At 46.5% G+C, this 25,706-nt stretch overlaps 1 protein-coding gene across 1 annotated transcript; it reads right to left on the bottom strand.

The window, feature by feature from the left end:
* Positions 1–18,132: 18,132 nt before the first annotated feature.
* On the bottom strand, positions 18,133–19,451 carry FJX1 (four-jointed box kinase 1). The gene has a single exon (XM_041481232.1). The coding sequence runs from the start codon at positions 19,449–19,451 to the stop codon at positions 18,171–18,173; it is 1,281 nt and encodes a 426-aa protein (XP_041337166.1). The 3' UTR covers positions 18,133–18,170.
* Between the last annotated feature and the right edge of the window lie 6,255 nt (positions 19,452–25,706).

Below are 25,706 nucleotides of genomic sequence, written 5' to 3'. Positions count from 1 at the left end.
TCCGCCCTTGCCACACCACCAATTACTATTACATCAAGACTTTTTGTCTTCAAGGTACTCATCCCACTTCTAAAGAGCCCTTCTAAACTTCATTTACCAGACAGTCACAAAACAGAATCCCATTTCACACGTGTTTGGGGTTTGGTGCATGGAAATGAATGAACTTCCCCTGATCCTCACCTGCCTTTCTCACCCTAAGTGTCAGGATGTTTCTGGAGTGCCAATCACTACACTTGCTAGGAACTGCATCCTCCACTTTGGACAGCACAATTATCTCTTGAGCAATCAGCTTGTGACATAACAAGCATAAATAGCAGCAAGAGATAAAAATCAAAAGCCACAATGTTTTCACACAGGTGCCGCAAGTTGCTAAGCAAAGGAAACCATAAACTTCTAACAGATGCTGTGCTGGCAGAATTGCTTCCAAATAGATACTCTTTTCCAAGCACCATTGGTGTCAACTATCCTGAGGGGCTTGCAATACTCAAAATGGAAAACAGAATTGTTTAAATGAGCCAAGAAGAATCCCAATAGTTCACTAACATTCCCATGAAGTGACTGATGGAGGGAGAAAACATTAACACTTTTCCCTTTCTCAAGAGACACTGCAGACACTGAACATGAAATCAGGGAGATTTATGTACAAGTTCAACCTGACTCCAGCTTCAGCTGTGACTTGGCTCCACTTTGGCAGCTCCACAGCTCTGACCACTGATCAGTGGGAGGCATCCACTGCAACCTTGGTTTCCCTTGCTGTAAGGCTCTTCTGCAAGATGAGATACTGTCCCAACTGCTCTGCATTACTGTCCTCCTGAAGGAAGCATTCATAAACTAATAAGTGGGCACAATGACAACATGCAGGGGCACTTCTTTGCTAGGACAGGAGGCGAGTCCTTTAGGCTTACACACCCACATCGCAGATATTGTGATCTATCCCAGTGCTAAAACATGTTGGCCGTTAAAGCTTTTCCAGCACAGACAAATCCATCATATTTGGCATCCACCTGACCAACCCTCACTCCACTCAGCAGGAAGCCTCCCAACACATAGATGTGGATGCTGTCCTGCAGAACACATCTAACTCACAAAAATTTTACCTGAGTGGCCTCAGTCGCAACCCATCTCACACCGATGGTGCAGCCAGGCACTAACTGCCTGGGAAGGTGTCAGAGGACACATGATGAACACCAGCTTGCAAACTCATTTCAAGACAAATGGTACTCTAAGGAAATTAAAGCTTTAGCTAGCAACTATTTATCTTATCAGTAATGGAGATGGGTGGATAATGATTAAATTTGGGTAAATATAAATCAGTAACACTCAATTAATTTAACCTGTGTACATTATAAGTAAGAGTCAGCATGAATCAAAGGCAGATTATAAACAACTTCCAGGAGGCATGCAGCATCAAAAAGGGCTGTCAGTAATCTTACTGCAACACCAAGTTAGCCAGAGGTCACTTTGTTCCAAACCAAATTCCAGAAAAGACTTTAAGAAGCTGAGGCTGTCTCAAAGGCTCTAGCAATCTTCTAGTAGTATCTTGAACCAAAGCACAGTATATAACAAGGGATCCTTGCCTCCTCCAAAAAAACCCAACTCTGCTAGCCAGGTTTCTCCCTGAGTTTCTGGAGCTTTTGGTTTGCTTAATGTCTAAATGTAGACATGGACAAACAAGAACACCCACAGCTACACAGAAATCTTGCTTGAATGAACAGGTCTGTGATATGACACCTCCTTTATAAATAAAGAAAAGTTGTGATCTTCAGGAGTAACCTGAAGCATTAAAGAAAGACAACAGCCTACTCCCTAGATGAAGACTTTATGTTATGTTTCTTCAATTCCCCTAGATGACAGCCCTCATTTCTCAGAAAAAGTTTAATAGGCCTAATTCCCACTAGAGTCACAATGGACCCTGGGCACAAAACAGGAGCTGTTCTTATAAATCCTGAAGAATGAAACCCCAGTTTTACATACCAAATATGTTAAGTAATAACAGCATGTTTTTTGCACCATGATTTAATCTAGCAGTCAGAAAAAAACCCCTTCATCATTAGCCTTTCTGATAACCCTGCCAGCTGAGGCAACACTTATGGTGCATGCACTACCCAGAGTAATCACCACATGGCAGCAGCCGCCTGTTACAGTTGGAAGCAACTTGAAGGCTTGAGGATTGATATTTTGCTAACAGCCCACCCTGAACCACTCCGTTCCCCTCCCTCACTAGCACTGGATTGAGGAGGAACTTCCCAAAGCATCCAGCAGTGAAGGAACATGGAAGAACAGAGGGAGTGCTAGCTTCTTCCACTGACTCTTTTGTCTGTTAATGAACACTACTGTCAGCTAGCTGAGTAATGAACTTCCAATCCCCGGAGCTTCATCCAAGTATCCTCCCTGCCCATGTCTAGTTAGTACTTTAATAGTCTGCCACTGCTTTGCCCTTTCATTTGACTTCCAGGAAAGCAGCCATCAAGCTACTTCTTGGGAGACATTACAGAGACCTACCAGGTTTGTGATGGCACCCGGTGCCAGCAGGTTCCTGGAACAGCCCTTAAGCTGCCGCCTGACTGCGCAGGCCTGCAGGCTCAGCTGCTCCTGGAGTGACATGGCAGTGGCCTGGTGGTGCTCAGGAGAGGCTGGCTGGGTGGCACAGACATCCAGGAAATCACTTTGATGGTTATCAAGAGCTACATGCACAAATATGTTACACCAGGAGCTCCCAGCTGTTCCCCTCACGGAAAGCACCCACTGCCGTCCATGGTGACATCTTCCCTCCCTCACAGGCCACAGCGCTGCCTCAGACCCGCCTCAGGGCCAGGAGCCACCGCGATCCCCCACACCTGGTGCTCTCACTGCGGCGTGGGGCCAGCGTGGGCCTCCAGGCCTTACAACGGGATCGCTGGCCTGCCGGGATTGGTGGGCAGAGTTTGGGGCGAATCCATGGCCCAGCAGAGCCCGACACCCCCGAAAACTGCACCTTAAACATGTGGCGTCTGCAATGCACGCTCCAACACCCAGTTGTGCCCACACAGAGACTCCTCAGGGACAGCGAACCCGCTCTGCATCACTCGCTGTGGCTTCGGAACAAGCTATTATCGTTAATCTTGTTGTTAATTATCACTGCAATTGGCATGGCTCTTCTCAGTGATGTCCGTCCCGAGCATCAGGCAATGTAGCAACATGCATTGTTCAGTCCTTTATTATTTTGGTAGGGCAAGTTCTTCCTGCAGTTCTGCTACCCAGGCTGCTTCAGTTTGCTTCTTACTGCTGATTGTTGTGTCCTCTAATTTTGTTCTTGCACATCAGGGAATGAGGATGGTGCATTCTCCGATGGCAAAATCCATCAAGGAAAACTCCAGGGGAAAACCAGTCTTTAGCGGTGCCCTTTTTTATTGTACTAAATGAAGGCTACACTGATGCTGTTAGCTGTGCCACAGTTTTTCTGCTTGCTTCATGACAGCTGAGCTCAGGCATTTTAATTCAGCAAGCTCCTTGAGCAGAGCTGAAACAGCAGAGTCTGCCCTGTGTTTCATCTTACACAGGTGAACGTGGCCAGAGCTCACTCCCACACCGGCCGCCGCAGCCAGAGCCAACAATTCTGACAAAGGGGATGCAGAGGCAGCTTCCTGCCCCCGTGAGGGGAGTGCTCAAAAACTGTGCTGTGCCTCCAGAAGGGGATGTGAGTGCAGGTGACTGCAAATGGCAATGCTAAAGTGTTTGAAGTGATTTGTAGAGATGGAGGCAGCCCTTAGCTGTCTCCAATGCAGAGAACAATGGCTGCACTTTCCTGGGAGTGGGCTTTGGATTTGAATCCAGAGCCGCAGTGGTGCAAACCTTATGCTTGTAAGCTTTCATCAGCTTGGTTTCATATAAAATTACGTTTCCAATTAAAATGCTAGCCAGACCCCAGTTTTAGCAGTGTCCCTGGACATAGGTGTCCCATGGAGAGATGGCTGTGGGACATCTGGGCACATGAGCGTTGTCCTCTGTTCCTCTCTATTTTGTAATGTAATGGACTACTGCATCTCCTTGGCACGATCCTTAGGGGCTTTAGAAATTAGGCTTGTCAAGAAAGAAGTTGAAGGCCCTAGAGAGCTGTCTGATGAAGAACAAGCGAGTTTTTATATGCTCTAAACCCTCCCACCCAATTTCTCTGCTGCTGCCAGGCAGTCCACCCCTTTCAGCACACATTAGCAAACATCACAAGCCTATTGGAAAAAGTGCTGGAAATGAAAAATGAAATGTACTCTATTTAGTCTTCAATTAAGGAAGAAGAGTTTACTCCATCTCTCTAGGGCAACAAAAAACTGGAGCAGAGTGTTAGGTTCATTGAACATTAATGATCTTTTTCTATTATGCTAAATTATTGTTTCCTTAGCCAGTGATCAAATACAATAGCTTTATTAAAGCCCTTTTCAGTTAGAAAAAAGAAAGTGCCTTTCTACAGCAGTGGCTCATATGAATGACAAAGGAGCAAGGGCCCTACAACGGGATGATTGTTGGAAACAAGGGAAACAATGGTCCCTGCTGCTCCTGCAGATGCCCTCACCTTCCTCTGCCCCAATAACAGAGACATCGAGCTGCCTGAATGAGAAGCCAATTTCAGCTTGGTGCTCACCTCTGCCCTCCTCTACTCTGAACCAGGCACTGCTGAGCAGGGCTCTGGTGGTGCTCTGCCCACGAGTACTCAGAGACTGCCCAGCAATAAAAAATATAAACCCTCCTGAAAAGGCATTTAACACATGACCCAGGCTGGATGAAAGCGTGTGCTTACGGCGATGAAGAACAAGTGCAGGCTATAATAATGCAATCTTGAGGGGAAGAAATTAATCTGAAGCAAAATGAGTCAATTTTGGTGCAAGTCGGTGGAAGCAATGTTACACTCTTTAGACAAAATTAAATACAACAATTTTAGAGGAGTTCTGTGGAGGCCACAGTCCAATGTAATTACAATGGAAAATTGATGCTCAGTTAAGTACATCAATTTGTTCCTGAAAGGAAAGGGTATGAAGCCATGGCAAAAACAATAGATATAAAAAAATAAGGTTGAAATAAAGTTAGGGAAACATCGTAAACCACTTTTCAATGTATTTGTTTATACCACAGCCCGACTGTGTCCTTGCTGGCATGATAACACTCTTGTAAGACGACTGCCTCTTACAGTGGCTTAACATTACCCCATGTACCGTGCATAAAATCCAGGTGCTTGCTCTCATCCGCTGCAAGAGGAAAACACAGCAGCAGAGGTGATGTCTGCAGAAGTCCCTGAGCTGTGAGTGGCAGTGTGTTCCACTCTCCCTACCTGCTTGCCCTAGCTGGATGGGCAGCTTGAGCCTGATGGGTTATTCTGCAGCGGGGGATCCTCCGGCAGCACTCGCAGACATTCACCTTCCCAGTGCTCTCCCACGGCATTGAAACACCATTGCTGCACCATCTGTGGCACGCACAACAAATTTCCTATCTGGGATACAGCTCAAATCTGAGTGGGTTTGTGGGGGAAAGGGGAATGAACCATGTCCCTGGCATAGTGGGAATGCATGGAGGAGGGGAGCAAGTGCAGGCAGAGGAATGCTGCTGAGCACATGGGGAACAAGTCCAGCAGATTCCCCAGGGGGCATAAGAGTTGCTTTATTTCACCAGATACTTTTGAGCTATGGGAACTTCAATCTTAAAGTATTTTCTTCCTGCCCCAATCTGTCTTTGTCTGGGAATCCATGCCATAGTGCCCTCTGATGTTAAATATTCTGCTTGAAATCTACCTGGTAAAGGGGAGGATCAATAGGCTCTCAGTTTTGCATCCATGGCAACACATACTTTACATATCATTTTATCCTGAACAAAGGAAAATTAAAGACTTGGGGTTTTAGGGAAGGAGGAGAGGGAAGGGAACAGGCTTTGCCCCCAGGTGCAAACCTGTCATATTGAATTCTTAATGAAGTGAACTTAAGAAAAGTGTTGATAGAGCAAAACTTGAGGCTCTGTGAGGAGAATATGAATGCCAGATTTATTTCAGCAGACAGTACTCACAGTCTAATGCAAACTAACAGAGTCATCAGCAGCTTTCAACAGACAAATATTCAAACAAGTTAGTCTCAAAAAGTAGTTATAGGAAAAAAACACCCAATACCTCACTCAAAAAAAAAAAAAAAACCCCACCAAAAAAACCCCAAAACCCCAAAAAACCCCAACCCCATAAACAAACACATTAAAAAATCACAACAAAAAAACAACAACAACATAAAACCTACCAAACATTATCAAACACTTATATTTTGGACTAATAATATTCTAAACATAATTCTGATCTGACTTCTACTGGTAGAAAGCTAGAAAATCAGTTTTCAAGCTGCAGTGGTTTAAAACAAAAGAAGGTCCTTCCTGTGTTCCCAAATGCTGGAAATTTTTGCCAATACTAGGTGACATTTGTGATAAAATTGTATTTGGAATCTGATGATCTACAGAAGCCTCAGCTCTGTTTAGTGATTTAAATTCATTCCTTTGTCTTAATAAAGGTTTTGGTTTTCTTTTTCAGACCCAGTTATTATGAAGTGATTGAATTAAGTAGTCAACAACATAAAATTGCCTGATTTTCTTCTGCTTTCTCCCTAGGGTTTTATTTATACAAATAGAGTATGAGTAAAATGCATTAAACTATACATTTCTTGTAAGGTTTAATTTTACAGTCATTATGATCTGCACAAAGTGCAAATTCCTACACCAACAGCAAGGCAGTGGAAAAACCATTTCCCAGTTGAATGTCTATCCACATCCACATGAAAAAAAGGGCACTGAAATACCAAATCTGTTCAAGTCATTACCATGCCCAGTGAGTGAACATTTCTGTGCTGATATATAGTGTTGCACTGACTCCTCCAATCACAAATTTTCAAATTTCAGCTTTAAAGCTCTGCTCTTCCAGGAACGGCTTGGAATCAGCTGTGCTGTGGGGTTGTGTGTGCCCCTGCTGAGGTGAAGGAAACCCACTTCATGGTCAGGCCAATGGCAGGTGGGAGTGGACACCGCCCTCTACAAGAAGCCCAGAGACAAGCCCAGAGGGATGAGAGCATCACACTGGACTAACCACTGTGCAAGCTGCCATTTGAACATTGTAAGCCTGGCATTCCTGGGTCAACAGTACAAAGAGAGGAAAAGCTTCACCTGAATGGCTTCACCAGCACAGAGTTTCTTCATGGTCTCCTGTTAATACTGCATCCAAAGATTCTCTAACTGATTGCTAGCAAAGGCAGGCACAAAGAGCACAGTCTTCTCAGCAAATGTGTGCAGTTGATACAGCACTGCTGGGTAAAACCTCATGGATTTTATAGCATATTTTAATGCTGTATATTAAGCTATCTTTCTAGGGTCAGGATCCCAGAAGACAACAGATGTAGGTATGTGAGACATTGATGCCACATTTGTGCTCATTAAGAACAGAAAGACGTGGTTTAAATATGGGGGGGGAAGAGAAATAATTCATCTGGATACTGAGGAGTACTTGAAGTTGGGTTATTCCATTGAATTCACATCTGTGCCCTTCAAGGCATGTGTCACACAAGGACTCTGGGAGAAACATGAGACAAAGATGTCACAGTTTTCTTTTACTTGCAATTATGCAAGGATGAAGCTTGTATCTATAATCCCTCTTGTTTACCCTGAAACCTGTCTGGCATTCTTGGGAAACAAGGGGAGCTCTTCAACGTGGCTGTGCTGCTCCGTCAAGGGCAGAGGTGCAGGGGAAGCCAAGCACCAGGAGCAAGCTTTCTGCTGGCTCCTGGCAGCAGCGCAGGCAGCTTGAGCTGCCAGCTGCCAGCTCTGGGGAAGTGGGTCCCCAGAGGGGCCCTGAACAAGGGCCCCTCCTGCCCCTGGCAGATGGTGAAGGCTCCTGCCAGCCAGCAGCATTGAGGGCACTGCTGAAGGGAGAGAGTGCTGCTGCCTGCACAGCATGGCTGGTAGAAAAAACCCTGTGCCCAAGTCTTGGCCACATGGGTGCAAGGTTTGCCTTTGCTCACTTCCACTTTCAGTGCTGGAGCTCACCCACCACTGGCCTTGTGTTTCTGCTAAGTTGGGTGCTCATGCAACATCCTCTGATGGTTTCTTCGTACCTGTTTTTCTCTCTGTAACACGAGAGCAGTAAGACACATGCCACAAGAGCACTGTGATGCCCAAGTCATCCTCATAAAATGCTTTGAATCCAGCATGAAATGCTTTGCAAAAGTACAAAGCATATCATCAATATTACCACCAAATTTATTGTCTCTGAATGGTCCATGTCATTAAGCATGAATATTAAACTTTATTATGCATCCATGCTATATCTTTGATTCTTAGCACTTGTTCAGAGATATTGGAAATGCTTTTCTTGAATATGCCCTTTCCCAACAATTTCAGAAAGATGTATGCACATCTGAAATGTTAGAAGTCAAAATTCTGTCATTTCTAATGCACAAAAGACTCCATCTGGCACACCTATATTTTTCAGCTATTATGCAAACTGAGAACTGAAATATTAACAAGCTTTGTGAGTAATTCACATCAGGCAGGATAATTTTTAAAGTTTTTCAGTGAGTATACTTTTCTTTCCGAGAAAAAATTTCTCTTGGTGACTCTGAACATACTGATAGTTGCTGGAATTGAAATAAATGGATGGGTATCATTAAAATGACAGCAGATTGAAAAATTGCAATGAGGAAAACACTTATTTGCATTTCAACATAAAAGAGCATGTCATGTGTTTCTTACCGCCCTAGCTGGTGTTTCTGGGGCACCATGTGTGTGGGTAGGTCCTCCTAATGCAGAGTAGCAAAGAGGAGGGAGCATGACCCTGGGGCAGGCAGACTTGTATAACATGCACCAGCATGTGTGAACATTAGAGACATCTGAGAACATGAAGCAAAGTGTGGACAGAAGCAAAAATTATCTGGATGGTAAAGAAAAGGAGTTGAGCACTTTGAACAAAGTGAGGAATCAATACACTCTAGTTCTCTTTCCAGATAATATGGATTTAAGCATTTTCAATGCCATCAGAACAGAGGAGTTGGCTGGAGCCTGTTCCTCCCTGCTGGCTGGACTCTGCTGAGCCTCTTGCAGAGGCAGCCATCCCACCTCTATGTTTTGGCTGTGCCCCTATTCCAGCCTTTCCACTGGCAAACTTCAGCTGAGCTGCTCACCCCTGCAGCCTTGACTTGCAGGATGTCTCCCTTCTTCCTGATGGATCCTTCTACTTTTGCTTCCCACCTCTGAGGTCAAACTATGTCTCAAGAGCAGCCTTAGCTGCTGAAGTGCTGAAAATGATCCAGGCAGGGAAAAGCACCAATTCTAGAGCACTTTTTTTTTTTTTTTTTTTTTTTTGCCACTTGGTACCTGCTAGAGATCATGTGTCAGGTTTCTCTCTTGTGTAGGATAAGAGCTGTGCCTGTCCCAGTTCCTGGCCCCCAGCACAGCTGATGAAGTGGTCAGACAGAGCACAGAGCTGTGACATGGTGCAGTGGCAGACAGGGTGACTGCTTCTGGAAAAGCCCAGCTCCATCCTCTGCACCAGCTGCCACTCTGCTGACACAGAATTACACTGGAGTTAGCACAGACCTTGCAGCTTCATGGGCCACCTGTTTTGATCCTGCCTGAATTTGCTTTGGCTTGCTCTGTGACTCAAACATCTATTTTCAGCTGAAGAAGGGGAAGGTGAAGGAAGAGAAAGGGAAATGGTTGTTTGGTGGTCATCCTAAAGGTTTTCTTCTGCCAGTGCAAAATAGAATCTCTCTAACACCTGAATTCACTAGTGTCAATATTCACATCAATTTCTGACAATGCATATGCAACAGGGATCTACATACCAACCCAAACTATCCATACACTCACAAAGCATCAGTACATCACCTATGAAGCAACCAAGCCTTAGATCCATACTTCAGGAAGTAGCCTACCTGTCCTATGCCTCTTTGATCAGAGACAACCTTCCTGATGTCACCAAAAGCACTGCTAAAGCAGACGGGATTGCCGTGCTGTTTAATCGGAAATAGATGTTGTCACATGAAGCAGCTGTCTACTCTGCCTTCAGCATAAAGGAGCTAAACCTGACAGTCTGAAAGGGGGGGAAAATTGTAGCCTGTTTGTTAAGATTCATGAGGAAAAATTCTTAAATATTCTCTTTTATAAAATACATGATTAATTTTAATGATTTGTAAGGGAATAGCTTCATTTCAAGGAATACCAATTGTAGTTACTGCACTGCCCTGATTGTGTTGGAGAGGTTTAGGAAATGAAACTGCCTGGAGACTCATTATTGACAAAAACTGGTTTTTATTGACAAAACTTCGTTTGTGTACCTTGACTGGGAGGACAACATATAAGTAAAATAACTATCTGGACTATTCACAGATAAGTGAATTACATTTCTAATTTAATTTTAATCACCTGAAGCACTAATAGAAACCTAAGGAGGGGTACTTACTTATTTTGTTTTTTTAAAGAAGAAAGTTTCCTTCTCTGGAGATATTCAAAAGCTGTCTGGACACAATCCTGAGTAACATGCTCTAGGGGACCCTGTGTGAGCAGGTAGGTTAGACTAGATGGCCTCCAGTAGTCCCTTCCTACCTTACCCATTCTGTGATTCTGTGATTACAGAAAAACAGAAGGCAACCCAGAAGCATCAGTTTAATTGTACCAGCTCCAACCACTCATCTTCATTGTTTTTATGAGCTAGAAGATGATGGCTTCATTTTTAGCACAACCTGAAATATTTCTTGCTAGAGGAGGTCTCAAAACCTCCTGTCATCCTGACTCTCACAGTCAGCTCTGGTTAGCTGGGATCCCAGCAATCTGCTGGATTAGTCAGCAAAGAAGGAGCAAGGGGCTCCACTGTCAGCTCCCCTTGTTGTTTCTAAAAGCGCATCTTAAATAACACTCATTGTGGATATACTCATGACCAGGTTTTGCATCCAAACTGCAGGGAAATTCATGTTCTTATGCCTGCAGTGCTGTAAATCAGAAAATGCTTTAGTGTGTTACTTGCATTTAACAAATCACAAACAGAGGGTTTAATTTTGATCTCTGGTGGCTATAAAACCTGGAATAACTCCACTGTGCAGCTGCCTTGCGGGGTAGCTGATGTGAAAGGAAATAATACCATTAATATCCTTCAGATGCATGCATCCATGTTCATCTATAATCTGCCACCTTATTTTGAACTGCACTGTTAAAAAAAAAAAGTAACTCTTTTTCTGATGAGCAAATCCTGTATGTTTTAATAAAAAAGGAAGCAATTACCTCCCCTTAGTTTGAATACAGTAAAGGACATTGAAAACTTTAGGGGTGATAAAGGTGAACCAGCTAAACAAAAGCAAATTAACTAACTGCAATCACTTAAATAAATTTGGGAGCAAACTTCTAGCTTGCCTACAAGAAATCATGTATGGCTAAAAAATATTCACAACAGCAGCTTGAAACCATAGTTTATTAATGCCCTTTACCCCACAGCAGGACACAAAAAGGAAACTGGCAAAACAGGGACATTAAAAAATGATGACTTTTCTGACTGAAACATACATTATGCAGAAATATACCTCCCTTCTTTTGTGCTGAGGTTGGAGATACTGATAAAAAATGTGTTTCTTCCTTACCTCATTACTGGGGGCATTACTGCATTGCTATCACTTGAGGTAAATGCCTGTCTGGCTTCACTGCAATGCATTTTTTTTAAATTCCACCATGAGGGGAAAAGGCTTTTGGCAGAAGGGGGAGTTTTTTAGGGAGGGGTAGGTGGTGCGAGGCAGGACATGATGGACAATAACACTTAAAACAGTTCCCTTTTGAGTTCTGGGAGATACTATTGGGAACAAAGCCCTTCAGCTACATTTTAGTAAAAACAGGAAAATCAACTCAGACCATACAGACCAAGAGTAATTTTAACTCCTGCACATACTTTTGGGGAACATAAGGAGCAGCCAGTGGCAGCAGCAAAGAGATCACTCCGGCCTCACTCACACAAAACCACACTGATCCCAAACCTCTTAATCCTCACCATCACACAGCTGCAGGTGTAAAATCTGAGGATGCCCCACGGTTGACAGCAGCCTCTAGTCCAAATAATTTGGGTAAACCTTAACTGTTACATTCTTGGATATTAGGTTACATAATGGATTCTATGGCATCAAAAGAGAGTTTTTGGTGAGCTGCTCAAAACTCAGAACGGGGAAAGTACGAGTTTTGGCAAATAATATTGATTAAATAAAATGCAGAAGGCAAAAAAAATCATTGACGATACATAGTGTTACACAGGCTGAAATCCACCAGAGACCAAAATTATTTAAGGAGAGATTTTGAAAATGAGCCTATTCTTTCAAGATCACTAGTTGCCAATGGTCTACACAGGGAAAAGGCAGGTCCTCCATACTGGAAATGCCAAAAATTTCCACATTTTTCTCCTTATTCTGTGACACAGACTGCCTCAAAAAGGCCTATTTCAGAGACTGTTGCAAGAAACCTGTCACAGAAGGTAGAGAAAGGGGCTGAGGGGGAGGACACTATCTCTGCAGCCATCCAATTTCATCAAAGGATGTTTGCTGCTTGGTCCCACCATCTGGATGGAATTTGCCTGCTTTAAAGTGCCTCAATATATCTTTAAAAAGTGACACACTGTCAAGCCAGTCTTTGGTGTCAATCCAGTAGAATGTGTTTTATAAGAAGTAGTCAAAGGCAAAAAAAATTAAAAAAAAAAAAAAGAAAAAAAGATATGCTGGACAAGCATGGTGACATTCTGGCAGTACAATTTAAATCTCCCCATCTTTTATGTCCCTGTAACCAGCTTGCATGCTGTTTGTATTCCACCTGAAATTCCCTTACCTGTGTATCCCTCCTTGGGATAGGAACTGGAAGGGTCTTCAGGATGTCTGCTCAATTCTCCCTGCATCAGCAATCACTGAATTTTGCAGTCAGTCTTCCCTTGTTTGTTTTCTTGCAGAAATGGAGCAAGTGCCACACACACAAACCCCATAACCCAAACCCCACAGGCAGTGGCTGAATAGCAGAATCATGCAAAACCAGACAATCCATTTGCAAAGTCAGACCCTCTTCTCAGTCCTATCATTGTTATTCATCCTTCAATACTCCAGCCAGAGCTCTTTTCCTGATCTTTTCCTGTACCAGAGTACAGCACTGCTTTGCTTTCAGATGGAATCAGTCTCCTTCATCTGCACAGCTCCTTTCACGGCTGCACACAGCAGCAGCCCTGATTCATGCAGGCTTGTGTGTGTCCATTTTTCCCAGAAACTCATCCAGCACTGGAGCAGGCAATGGAAGCCACAGCACACGAGGGTGTCAACACACCACGGGTGCACCACCTTGTTTCTGCCCCATACCCAAAGTACACTCAGATTAAACAGTCCCTGAATGTGGGACTGATAATGTTTGTTAAAACACCAGTTGATTCACAATAAAATACATGAATCACCCCATTGGGAAGTTAACTTCTGGTCAGATAAGCATGCATTGCTTCAGAAGGGAGAGCTGTATTAGGACCTAAGCCAGCAAGGTAAAAGGTTTTTTAGGTCACTGAGAGCAGCAGGAGCTCTGTGGGTGCCCAGCAGGCACTGTTACTGTGCAGCCCAGCCCCTTCTCCCAGGAGCTTAGCCACATTTAACCCAGGCAGCACAGCTCTGAAGGAGTGATTAAATTTCATGCTGTGGTTGCAAAGTAGGAATAACATGCAAAATGGGATTAAGTTTTAATATAATCTCCTATCTCACAGTCCTGGACCACCTAGTAATGTCAGTGAGATAATTCTAAGTTTATTAACATTTAAAAAGGCATCAAACTTCAAAGGAAAAGTAAAAGAATACACTGGTGATGTCAAGAGCATGCTGTATGACCAGTGAGTCTTAAGTGTTACTAACTATACTTTCACTGTCTTCCACTGGCCCTGAGCTGTTTCCCCAATCTTTAATGGGCTGACACAGCCTCAGCAGGGCAGTGAAGTGTGGCACCAGAGGTCAACACAGCTCCATCCCCAGGGCAGCTGCTTTGTGTGAGGGGTAAGGGAACTCTGCACCTGGGAAGAGCTTTCCAAGCTGTGAAGGAAATTCTCAAAGGGAAATCCACACTGAAAATAAATCCATAGTGGAAATTACTTCAGATGCAAGCAAAGAGAAGCAAAGGAGATTGTGCTGCAAACAACATTCTTGCTTTTTTCACCAAGTGGGAACTCCACTGAATTCACAGGCTTTGCTATTTGGCACATCCTGGGGGTGCAGTAGCCACTGCAAGTGCAATTTTGATATCCTTTAGTTTTCAGAAACTGTGAACTTGGTCCTCCCTTCACTGTGCTAGTGTTTGGAGACACTGTCCCAGTGTCTATGAACTCAAGCTGGGAATAATCACCTAACCCTACAAGCCTCCTCAGATTCCAATGAGGAAAAAAACAGGAGAGTCATTCTGAATTTAACTGGGGAAGCATATAGAAATATGGAACTGAATGCAGTGCATTGAAATACAACCTCTCTAGATATTTTTCCTTGTTTTGTTTTGGGTTTTTTTGCTGTTGGATTTTTGTTTGCGGGGTATTTTGTTTGCTTGTTTGTTTGTTTGGGTTTTTTTTTTTTGTTTTTTTCTTTTGTTGTTGTTTTTTTTTTTGTTTTGTTTGGTTTGATTTTTTCCCTCTACAGTTAAATTTCTGTTGCTAGTTTTGGAGGTTTTTGTTTTTGTTTTTGTTTTTTTGTTTGGTTTGATTTTTTCCCCCCAGAAGCTTGTGTTACCAGTTAAGCACCTAGGTCTCCTACCTACTTTACTTAGTTAAGCACCTCCTGTCTCACACTTGGGACAGACCCAGACCACATCTGGGCTGTGACCCTCACCCAGCCTCTTCAAATCTGTGCAAGAGGCCACACTTGACCTAGGCACCCGTGCAGCCCACCTGTCAACACATACTTTATGGAAAGCCTGTGAAAAGCAGCGGGAAGGGCATCCTTAAGTGTTCTGCTGAGTGAGGCCTAAAGCCCTGCAGACCCATTCAGATACAGGCTGTGCAGACAATTCCTTGAGCCTCAGATAAAGTGCTGCTGAGCTGCTGGCAATGCATAGCCAGAACCTGCCCATCCCACTACTGACAACCTTCTACTCGCAAATTTCACGTCCTGAAATCTTGCTGTTCTCAGCCTTCCTTGCCTGTCTCGTTACTCTGACTCAAAGGAAACTCTACTGGAAGTAAGCAATTAGAGGAGTGCCACTGAAATTACACCACGTCAAGTTTTACAGTTTCATCCCTTGGTTCTGCAGGAGGATAATCAAATGTAACACAGCACACGCAGCTAAAATACGTGCAAAAAGTGTATGAGACCACTAACTTACAAAGCACTGCTTGCCTTAAAGAAATCACACAGAAAAGATTCAGTTTGCCTTAACATAATGATAATTCAAAGCTTTTACAGAAGATGATCTGCACCAGAAGAATAAAATAGAGCAACAGAATGAAGCATCGTCATCCATCTGTGCTAGTTTTGTCCATCCTTTTTGAATGAACACATTTCCCAGGGCACTGGAAATTTCTAGTTTCACACCAACCTACAACTACACCATTTTTGAACATGTAGCTTATATATAAACTTACATATAACTTGAGGTAGTCACCAGTCACCAAATAGGAAATCATGATTCTTCTTCTTGAAAGAGGTAATTAGCTAGGCTCTGGCTCTAAAGACATTGCAAACAAGATTTACTTCTCACTAGCCATCAAAGCCACAGTTGTGCCATAATTATAGAAGTACTTAAACAGAAATAAAACCTTAGATGCTTGTGGCACAGCAGTTTGCTCTTCACAGTGGTTTAAAATGTATGCCAGCAGTTTATTATTTAAATATATTTTCATGAGGTGAATGTGACAGAAACTGCTGCACTGAGTTACAAAGCAATGCTAAAGAAGAATTAAGAATTACAGTTAAGTTGTGTATTATCATGTAAATGACAAGGGAATGTCACATGGGATTCTGTGCATTGTTCGAAGAGATAAATGCAGTGAACTATAAATACAAGTTCAATAGAGAGCCTTGACAGTTCAGCAGCTGAATGAAAGCTAGTCTTGCAGGCTGCTGGGACATTTTGAAATAAATACTCATACACAAAGATGCACTATCTAACATATCTAATTAATCAACCATTATTTTTGTTTGTAAAACTGTTGTCTTATTAAAAAACTACCCCCCAAAACCCCCAACAACACTGTAATCACCAACGAAAATTGTCTTTATGTGAAGTTTAATCTAAATAATGAATATTAATAGACCAAAGACCTCCTGCAGGTAGGAATGCACAGCCCTCTCTGAGTTCAAGGGAGGGTTAGTGCTCCACACTGAAAACAGCACCTACTCGCACAGCAGCCACTGGGGCATGCTGCTGCCTTCATCAAGAGCTGCCTGTCCAGATGTAGAAGAGATTATGCTGCTGTTTGATTATAGCAGGATATATACTGGCATTTGGGGTCTAAAAAGGATTAGTTTATCCTTTGTCCTTATTCCGGCTGTTATTTTGAGCCATACAATGGCCTCTTCTATGAATACTGGTACATTTAAAAAAGCTAGCAAGAGATGCCAGTATTTTATTTTGTACGCCCACTGCTACTACTTTGTCCCCGAAAAACTTCTGCAGGGAAAAAAAAACCCACCAACTATTTCAGCATGCCTAAAAATCTTTCCTGTTTCAATTCTGCCTCAATCTCTTCATTGCAAAGATAACCAAAATGGGAAGAAAGTATGAACACCACTGAAAGCAACTGCCATCCCTGGACAAGCCTTTGGAGCAGGAACAGCTGACATGACCTGTACCAGGTTGGTATCCAGTCCCAGCACCCAAAAGGGCTAACAGCAGCTAGCCCACACCAGCTCTGTCAGTTTGCTGAAGCTAACTGCTTCAGTTATCTCGGGGTTAGCCCACGCAGTCCATTTCAGGCTTTGAAAACCAGATAAATGTCTATTCAGCTGAAGCACTCACAGTACTTTAGCCACTCCAAGAGCTTTTCCCCTTTCAGGGACACCTAGGAATGAGAGTAGCGTTTGAAAGCTTAACTCCTCGCCTCAGAGGGAATGAGCAAAAGTTCATTCTGTACAGTGGAGTGACAAGCTGTGAAGTGGTGACCTCCATCACCCATCAGGTAAGTTCGAGGAGATGCATGCTTCCCTGTCAAAGCTCAGGCAAACATCCAGGCCACAGAAGGCAAAACATTAACACACTTTACTGAAATATCAGTTTCTTTAGTATGTTACAGAAAAGTTTATGAACATATATAATGTACATAAAAGGCAGACTTTGTAAAATAAAAAGGTCTTCTATAAAAAAAATATTAAAAAAGTCAAAGTAAAGTGCATGAAACAGTTTTTTCCTCCACTTTAACTATTGTGTCAAAGTCTCAGCACATAGCAATATTTTTTTTAAAAATGGGAGATCTTCTTGTGCCACCCATTAGTCAGTTACTTTACTGGTGAGATGAAATTATGATGATTACAAACAAACCCTTAAGAATCAGAACAGTTTAACCCAATAAATCCACAAAAAACCTAAGAATATGGGCTTCCTATACACTTCTCATCAACAAGATTTAACAATCAGTGGAAAGGTTCACTCTCGTTAAAGAAAACTGGCAGGAAACAAGTTTCATAAATAGGGCAGTTTCGCTAGTTAGGGGCTCCCCTATTGTGCAATCAGTTCTTGGTCTATGAACATCAACATTCATACTTAAATATGCAGTTGCAAAAGAAATAATATATAAAAAAAAATTCCGCCTGCTTTCGTTGGAAGGAAACAAGTTACTCGACCCCAATCCAGACAAAAGACGACTACTTTCCTACGGGGTCTCTTATGAGGGCGAGTGCACAAAGAGAGTTAAGGAAAGCACTGAAGATGCTGAACCCTCTCATGTTCCCAACTCTGGGGGCAGAGTCCTGGAGTGGAAGTGTGCTGTAATTACAGCGATTGCGGTCTGCATCTTCAGAGTTCTTGACAAAGCGAATTAATCGCTCCTCTCGACAGCCCTGGCAGGCAGGTAGCCCATTACTTCCCACGTCCCCTGCAGTCGTAGCGACTACGGGGCACCGAGGTGGCAGGCTGGGTCAGCCCCGGCCCGCGGCCGCTGCCGGGCTAGTCAGCCTCGCTGCCCGGGAGCAGAGGAAAGCCGGAGCGCTGCGGCCGCGGGGCGCTCAGAGCACGGCGGCCTGGGCGCGGCAGTGGGCGATGTGGCGGTGCACGAAGTCGACGCGGGCCTGCAGGAGCTCGGCCTGCCGCTCGGAGAGGAAGCCGAGGCGCGCCCAGAGCGGCTCCCGCGCCCGGTACCGGCGGCGCAGCTCGGCGGCAGCGCTGCGGCGGCGGTGCAGCTCGGCCACCCGCCGGGCCGTGCCCTCACGGAACACGCACACGGAGCGGAGCAGCGGCTCGTTGTAGGGGTCCCACATGGCGAGGAGGCGGTAGCCGTGCACCAGCCCCGCCTCGTTGTCCATGAAGACGAGCCCGCCGTCGGGGGCGCGGAGCAGGTTGCTGGTGGCGCGGCGCATCACCCGCGGGTCCCACTGTAGGCTGAAGAGGTTGCTGACCAGGCGGTCGAAGTTGGCCGTCAGGTAGTCGAAGAGGATCAGATCGCTCCATTGCACCAGCTCCACCAGCTGCGACGGCGACAGCCCGACCAGCTCCCCCGCGGACAGCGGCTGCAGCCGCCGGCCGGCGCCCGCCTCGGCGCCCCAGGGCGCGGGAGCCACCACGGCTGTGAGATTGTCCACCCAGCGGGTCAGGCTGACCACGGCGCCCTCGGCCCAGTGCGAGCCGCGCAGCTCCTCGCGCACCGGCTCCCACTGCCGCCCGCGGGCTTCCACCAGGGCGAGGGCCATGGGCGGCAGCCGCTCCTGCATGCCCAGCACCCCGGCCAGGTGATACGAGAGCGCCTCGCCCTGGATCTGCTCCGGGTTGATGCCGTAGCGGACGCAGGCGCGGCTCCCGTCCGACAGCCGCGCCAGCCGGTTGGAGCTGCGCCCGCAGCCGCCCCGCTCCAGCGAGGCCACGCGGGCTGCGCGGGCGGCCGACAGCCACGCCGCCGCCTCCTCCGCCGCGAAGCCCGGCGGCACCTGCTCCTCCAGCTCACGGCTCCAGAAGATGCCCCGCTCCACCGGAGAGGCGGCGTCGGCCGGCGGCTGCGAGTCGGTCACAGCGAGCCGCTCCTCACCGTCCCGCTCCTCCCGGTCCGTCACCGCCGCCGGCACCGCCAGCAGCGTCCGAAAAGTTTTCTGCCCGCCGCCGCCGGACTCGCCCCGCACCGCCGGGGAGCGCCCCCAGCCCCATCGCCCCGGGGACTGCCCGGCGGGCGGGCGCGGCTCCGGCAGCGCGGCCGCCTCCCGCCGCAGCAGCACCGTCCAGAGTCCCGGCAGGGCGCCCAGCAGCAGCAGCCCCAGCACGGGCAGGGGGCCCGGCGCGGCCCGCCTCGCCCGCTTCATCCTCACGCCGCTTCACGCCGCTACCGCGGGACGCGGCGGCGGTGCAGCCCCGCCACTCGGCCGCTCAGCGCAGCTCTGGCGCATGGCCGCGGGCCGGATCTGCCGCCCGGGGAGCGGCGGCGGGAGCAGACGAGCCCCGGCGGCTGCCCCACGCCGTGTGCGCCCAGCTCCGCCGGCGGCCGGGAGACACGGGCACCGCACCACGTGGGGGAGCCGGGGGGGCGCGCCCGGCCCGCCCCGTCTCCCGGCGTGGCCCTCCGCTTAAAACGGCGATGGCCCGCGCGGCGGGGCTGGCGGCCCCACACTAGGCGGAGAGCCCCGTCGAGGAGGCGGAAGGGTCGCGGATGGCGTGGGAGCCGAGCCGGTCGCCCGCCCGCGGGAAGGGAGAGCGCTGCGGCGCGGGCGCTTGGCCCGCCGGTCCTCCTCGCCGCTGCAGGCAGCACAAAGGAGCCTGCACACCGAGGGAGGAAAGCGGGGAGGGGGAAGGGGAAGAGGAAGGCGGTACGCACGCCAGCGGGGCCGCCCCCCGCGCCGGTGCACGGGCGGCCGCGGAGCCCCGGGCGCGCCGCCTCCCGCCCACGGCCGCACGGCAGGGTCGCGCCGCGGTCAGCGGCAGTGATGGAGCGGCACCCCTCTGCTCCGTCACCCCGCACCCCCAGCCCGATCCTCGGGGCCGCGCGGGGGCCGGGAGCCGGCAGGTGGTTGCACAAAGGGATGGCTGCAAACACGAGCACCGCGCGGTGCGCACCCGGACAGACACCTGTCCGCCCGGCAGCGGAACCGGACCCACCCGCACAGCGCTGCGTGATGCCGGGGCTCCCTGCCGGGCAGGGCCGCCGGCGACCGTGGGCGAGGCGCCTTGGTGAGACCCCACGGAGTTCTTCCCGCTTCGGTGGGGGCCCGCCTGCGCGGAGGGCAGCGCCCTTCGCGTCCTTGCACACCGGGATTTGCGCGGTGCTCATGCACCAGGTGTGTCACGGAGTCTGCGGACCAGCTTTTCCTGGCATTTTAACCCTCTCGGGTTAACCCCCTCACGGGATATCCTCCCCGAGGAACGGGGCCAGCCTTTCTTTTCAAGTTGTGTCCCTGTGAGGTGTTTAGAAGAGTAGCTATTTTTCTATTCCCCATTTCAATTTTTCTGCCTTCTCAAGGCAAAGATGCTTAGCTCTGCTCTTTCAGTATTTTAGCGGGGACTTCTCTTGCAAGGAACACGTTTGTGAGCCGAACGAATTAAACACCTCTCCCTTCTGCTATCATTGCCGTGGCTATCCTCCAAAGTAGTTATTGAGGTTGGATCAGTGCAGCAAAACCACTGTATGCAGAATCTTAACTACTGCAAAAGAAAAAAATTCACTTTCTCATCTCTTAAACTCCTCCTGCTCTCCTGAGGTATCACAACTCCGTTTTTCAGCCACACTCAAGTCTTCCAGGCTGGATGAAATACAGTTTATTGTCTTTTAATATAAGAATTAGGAAACTCTTTATTTTTCATAATTTTGTTAAAACCATTCAAACTCAGCTAATACACTTTAACAACTCACAGTTATACACACGCATAGAGCTAGCCCACCACAAAGAACAACGGTTTTTATCCAACAGTATTTTTACCAAAGAAATGACACAGAATTGCCTCTGTTCTCTGCCACTTTGTAGCTTGAAATAGGTTTAAGAAAACTAGCTTGCTGGAAAATTATTGAAAACAAAAAAAACCAATTTTATTCCATATGTAGCTTGGATATGTATTTTGCTTTATATGAATTTGTGTTTCTTTCAGGTGAGTTATGATTCTAGTGAGCATCCAGCTGTCAGTGTCTGCGCTGGGATTTCTCCCCAGAGAAGAACCATTGCCATGGATAAGGACACTAGATTTCCTGTTATTAAGGTGAACATAACCTCCAAGTTATGCATGACATTAATTTCAATTACAGCTTGCCTCTTGTAAGCTAGACAGTTAATCAACAGGCTATACTGTGACTACACCCTTAAATCAATAGCTGGGAAAACATCACTTCCCCCAAATACTCTGCCTCCTAACTGCACTCTTTAAAAGGAGTACAAGCCAGAGTTTAGCTGAGCCAGCCCTCTAGCTAATGATCCTGCCTACAAGCTGCAATATTTTTAAAACCAGACAATTGGTAGAGGGTTAAACATCAGCCAAGCTGTTCAATTTACAGCATGTTAAGCATTCCTGAAACTGTGATCACTGATATATTTGGGTCAATCAGATGTCTTGTTAGTGCTTTGCAGACATTGCAATGAGCAGCTCAGAGATAAAGGAGAAAGTCTCCAGGCTTCACAGCCCTGTACTGGGGAAGGGAGTGCTGGCTATTGTCCAGGCCCAGAATTCTAGCAAGAGAAAAGATAACAAAATAATTTCTGGCTTCCCCATGTTGTTTCTTATATTAACTTGATTTTATCTGCCTGGCAAAGCTAGGCTCACAGAATACCTGACTCTGTTTTTCTGGACACTGTATCTATGCTGGAGGTAAGTGGCCCTGCTTCTGCTAACAGTCTCTGCTGGGCAAGGAAGGCTGGCAAACCAGGCACAGAGCAAGTCTCCATTGCACCAGAGCCCAAATCTGTTATCACCTCCAAAGCACCCAGAGGTGTACCAGTGCTCTCCAGGGCAGGAGAGAGCTTCCTCCATGGCTGGGCTGCAGCTGACAGAGGGGATGCATCTGTAGCCTGCTGCAGGGAGGACTGTTCCAGCCATGAGTAGGCACCCTCTGGCTCAGGCAAGTTCTGGCCTGTGCTAACATTGCATATCTTGAGTGATACTCTCCCACAGCTCAAGGCTTCAGTACAATGCCTCCGCCCCCACATTTCAGAGGCATTGCATGAAAGTTATTTCCCAGCACAGACCTTTTTGGACTACCAAAATTAGTCAGTCCCCTCCAGTAATTCCCAGGCTCATGAAATTTTCTCTCTCTTCACTGAGTACTGACAGACACTTTCTATTCAACATTGGTTTTACTGCACACCCAAAGCCACACCTAACACATCTCAATGCCAAGTTACTGAGTCTGGTGACTGCCACATAAACCACATCAGGGCTGTGAGCTCCTTTCCTGGAGACTGCAGGGGCTGAGCCTGAGCTACTGCTTCATGGGGATCTCTCTAACTAGCACAACACACGAAGCCCTTCATTTACTTTACACTGGTCTTCAGGATCCCAGGATGGGATGGGAATAGAGTCCTTTTATTCTGCTCCAGCATATTTTTCTACATTTCATTTTTATACAGCTTGTACCTTGAGTACTTCTCCAGCTCTATCTGCACTCTTTCTTCTTTATCAGTCAGGTTACCAAACACCTCTATTTTCTATCCAGCATTTCCTCAACTGTCCATGAATAGCTTGTTCCCACCCCTGTTTAGCACCTTTGGTTCCTGGCAGTGAGTTGGTGCCAGTGAATTCCCAAACTAGTGAGAGCCATTTTTAAAGGGACCTATTGAGATTGCTGTTGGGAGAGGGGCACTGAGTACGTGGTACAATGTGCCTCCACCTGTGGGACTTGTGTCTGCTGTGAAAGCTGCTTCAGACAGGTTGGAGAAAAATGATGCCCCTGCTTCCTCAGTGCTGCACTTTCCTGTCTCTTGACATTTCCTCTCTTTGCATTTTGAGTCTCTGGGTTAGGGCAAATGCGGGTGTCAGGAGCTTCCATCAGAGCAGTGTCAATTCTCCCCACCCCAGTAACCTACACTGGCTGATTTGCAGGGCTCCTTTTCTGCTGCAGGCTCAGATCCTCTTGCCAGTGTAGCCTGTGTGTTTCAATTCTTCCTGTTGCAAGTTACTTAGACTAGCTGGCTAGGGGTGAAGAGTTGTGCCTGCAAAGCTACTTACAACAGGTACCTGTTGGGGTTACCTTCAAACACTGCTAGTGCCAATGCAGCTTGTTTCTCCTGGGGAAAGGTGGGGAGTTTGGAATAAGCCATACAGGCGACAAGTTAGTGTGCAAAAATCTGCTTAGTGTCACTGTAGGTTATTCTCTCACTGGGAGTGTTTGGTACAAACCTATCAGCAGCATAGCCCATATGTATGCCTGACTGGCTCTGTCAAGGTGGATTTGGATTTCTCAGCCTAAAAAATGCATTCCTCATGATGAGATATTCCAACAACTGAAGGGCAGGATTTGCAGCTGGTTGTGACTGGGGGAGGGATGAAGAAGTTAAGGTGCTCTGCATTTCATATCAGGGAGGTGTACTTTAGAGATGTTACCCTGCAGGCGTGTTGACAATTTCTGGAAGTATTTACAAACTTGTCTCAGCCTGGAATAGAGAAATCTGGAAGTTTTACTGTTGCTTTGACTCTGTAGCTGATTTCACAGAAAAGCTCTCAGACATATAGGACTATATAAGGATTTTTTTGTTTTGTTTTATTTTGTTCTTTTTGTGGACTTTTTTTCAGCCTGATGTACCATGCAGAATATGAAGCTAGGCAATTTCTGTACATAGAATGGAACCTATTTCCCCTGTGCTCTGGGACTCTCTGTTTTTAATATCAAAGCAATAAATGAGGAAGTGCTTGAGCTCTTGTGCCTGGATCTTGAAAGTGTTCATAAGATATGTCAGGTACCTGATGATGCAAAGTCTTTTAGGGAATATTTTCTCATCCCCATTAAAAGTGAGCAGAAAAAATGGAAAGACATTTGTGTTATGCTCAGACTGACATTCTCAGGGTCTCTGACAAGCAGACTCTGCAGAGCTGTCATGAAGGAAATAAACTGAATTGATAGGTCAGCAGCATCCATTATAGAAATACAACCCAGCCTCTCCAGACAGCTGATGATTAAGCTGGGAAGATTTTTCATATGGGCAACATCAGGCATGATGGCCTTGCTTTTCATGGCTTGGGGGGAAATCCTTGGCTGATCTGAACTGGCAAAGCTGCACAGTGGTGAGCTGCTCACTGAAACTCTCAGCATGCACATTAGAACAATTCTGGGAGATCACCACTCACCCTCAAATACAGTCCATTCTGGAGGGAAACAGCAGCCATTTGCATCTGTTAAAAAATATACCTTTTTTTAAGATCAGGAGGTAACGAGGTTCAAGATCTCTTGAAGGGAAACTGCTGAGCTGATTTAGGGAGAGAAAAGGTAATTACCCCATGAGAGGATAAATAACACATTAGGTAATAGCCTCTGCTTTCAAGTAGGGTGCCCTGAAAGCTATGACACCATGGCCTACAATATTTATGTCAGTTATATCAATAACTTCTCTCCTTCTGGCTGCCAAAACATGGGAGTGAAGAATATTGTTCAATACAGATCAATTATTTAATACAGTAATTCTAGGAACCTGCCCTGTTGTAGCAGAACAGAACAGAGAGGGGAACTCCAATTTAGTGTCTTTCCAGAAGAAAGAAGATCAAACCACCTGGATTATAGCCCATGGACCTTCTTTCCTCCTGACCCCTCCTGCAAAGCCATGAGATTTTATGTGGAGAAGTATGTATGGTTTGGAAAGACAGAGAGCCTCCATCACCTTCTGGTAAGCTGTGCCAGGGGTTAAATACCATCACTATAAAAAATATCATCGCTGTAATGTGTTCTCCAGGCACTTAGATCTCTAATAGGCCCAGTTAAAAACTGAAGTGGGCCAGACTTGACTAGAAAAATAAGGTCAGGCTAAAGGTAGAGTTACTATTGTCACAGAAAGGAAAAAAAAAAAAAAAAAAAGAAGTCATAACATTCAGCTTCTACTGCAAAAATACACCCAGGACACTCCTTAAAATTTTCAACATGTCCTAAAAAACTGCAGCTTTTCCACTGCCAGTGAAACTGTTCTAATTAGTCTTAAGGTAAAACCCCCAGCTGTGCCAGTGGAAAGCCAGATGTTCAGTTGTCTCTAAGCGAAGCAGAGAAAAGGACCAGCTTAAACAGCAAACTGAGTTTCCAGCCCCCTAATACCTTCTCTCTCATGTGTTGCCTGGAGAGGCAGCTGGGTTCTTTCCAAGGCCAGAGGACCCTCTTCAGCTGCCAAGAGTGCTGAAGGGGGAAGACACAGACAAAATAAATGTGAATTCCCTGGACATTTGCTTTTCTTCCCCCATCCTCTCCCCTCCTTGAAGGTGTCCTCCGCCCCTACATGCAGCTGCCACGTGATGCAGTAAGAAATTTGCAGGAGTGTCCCAGTCCCTCTCCTTTGGCCCCCAGGGCCTGCCAGAGGAAGTCTCCTTACACTGTGCCTGCATGGTGCAGGGTTTCTCTGCTCTGTCTGCCTCTTACCCACACCAGGCATTCAAGGGAGCCCGGA

The sequence above is a fragment of the Pyrgilauda ruficollis genome, unplaced genomic scaffold (genome assembly GCF_017590135.1).
Source record: "Pyrgilauda ruficollis isolate IOZ18807 unplaced genomic scaffold, ASM1759013v1 scaffold55, whole genome shotgun sequence".
NCBI classification, from domain to species: domain Eukaryota; kingdom Metazoa; phylum Chordata; class Aves; order Passeriformes; family Passeridae; genus Pyrgilauda; species Pyrgilauda ruficollis.
Note: the sequence above shows the minus strand (reverse complement) of the source record. Positions and strands in the feature narration are given on the sequence as shown.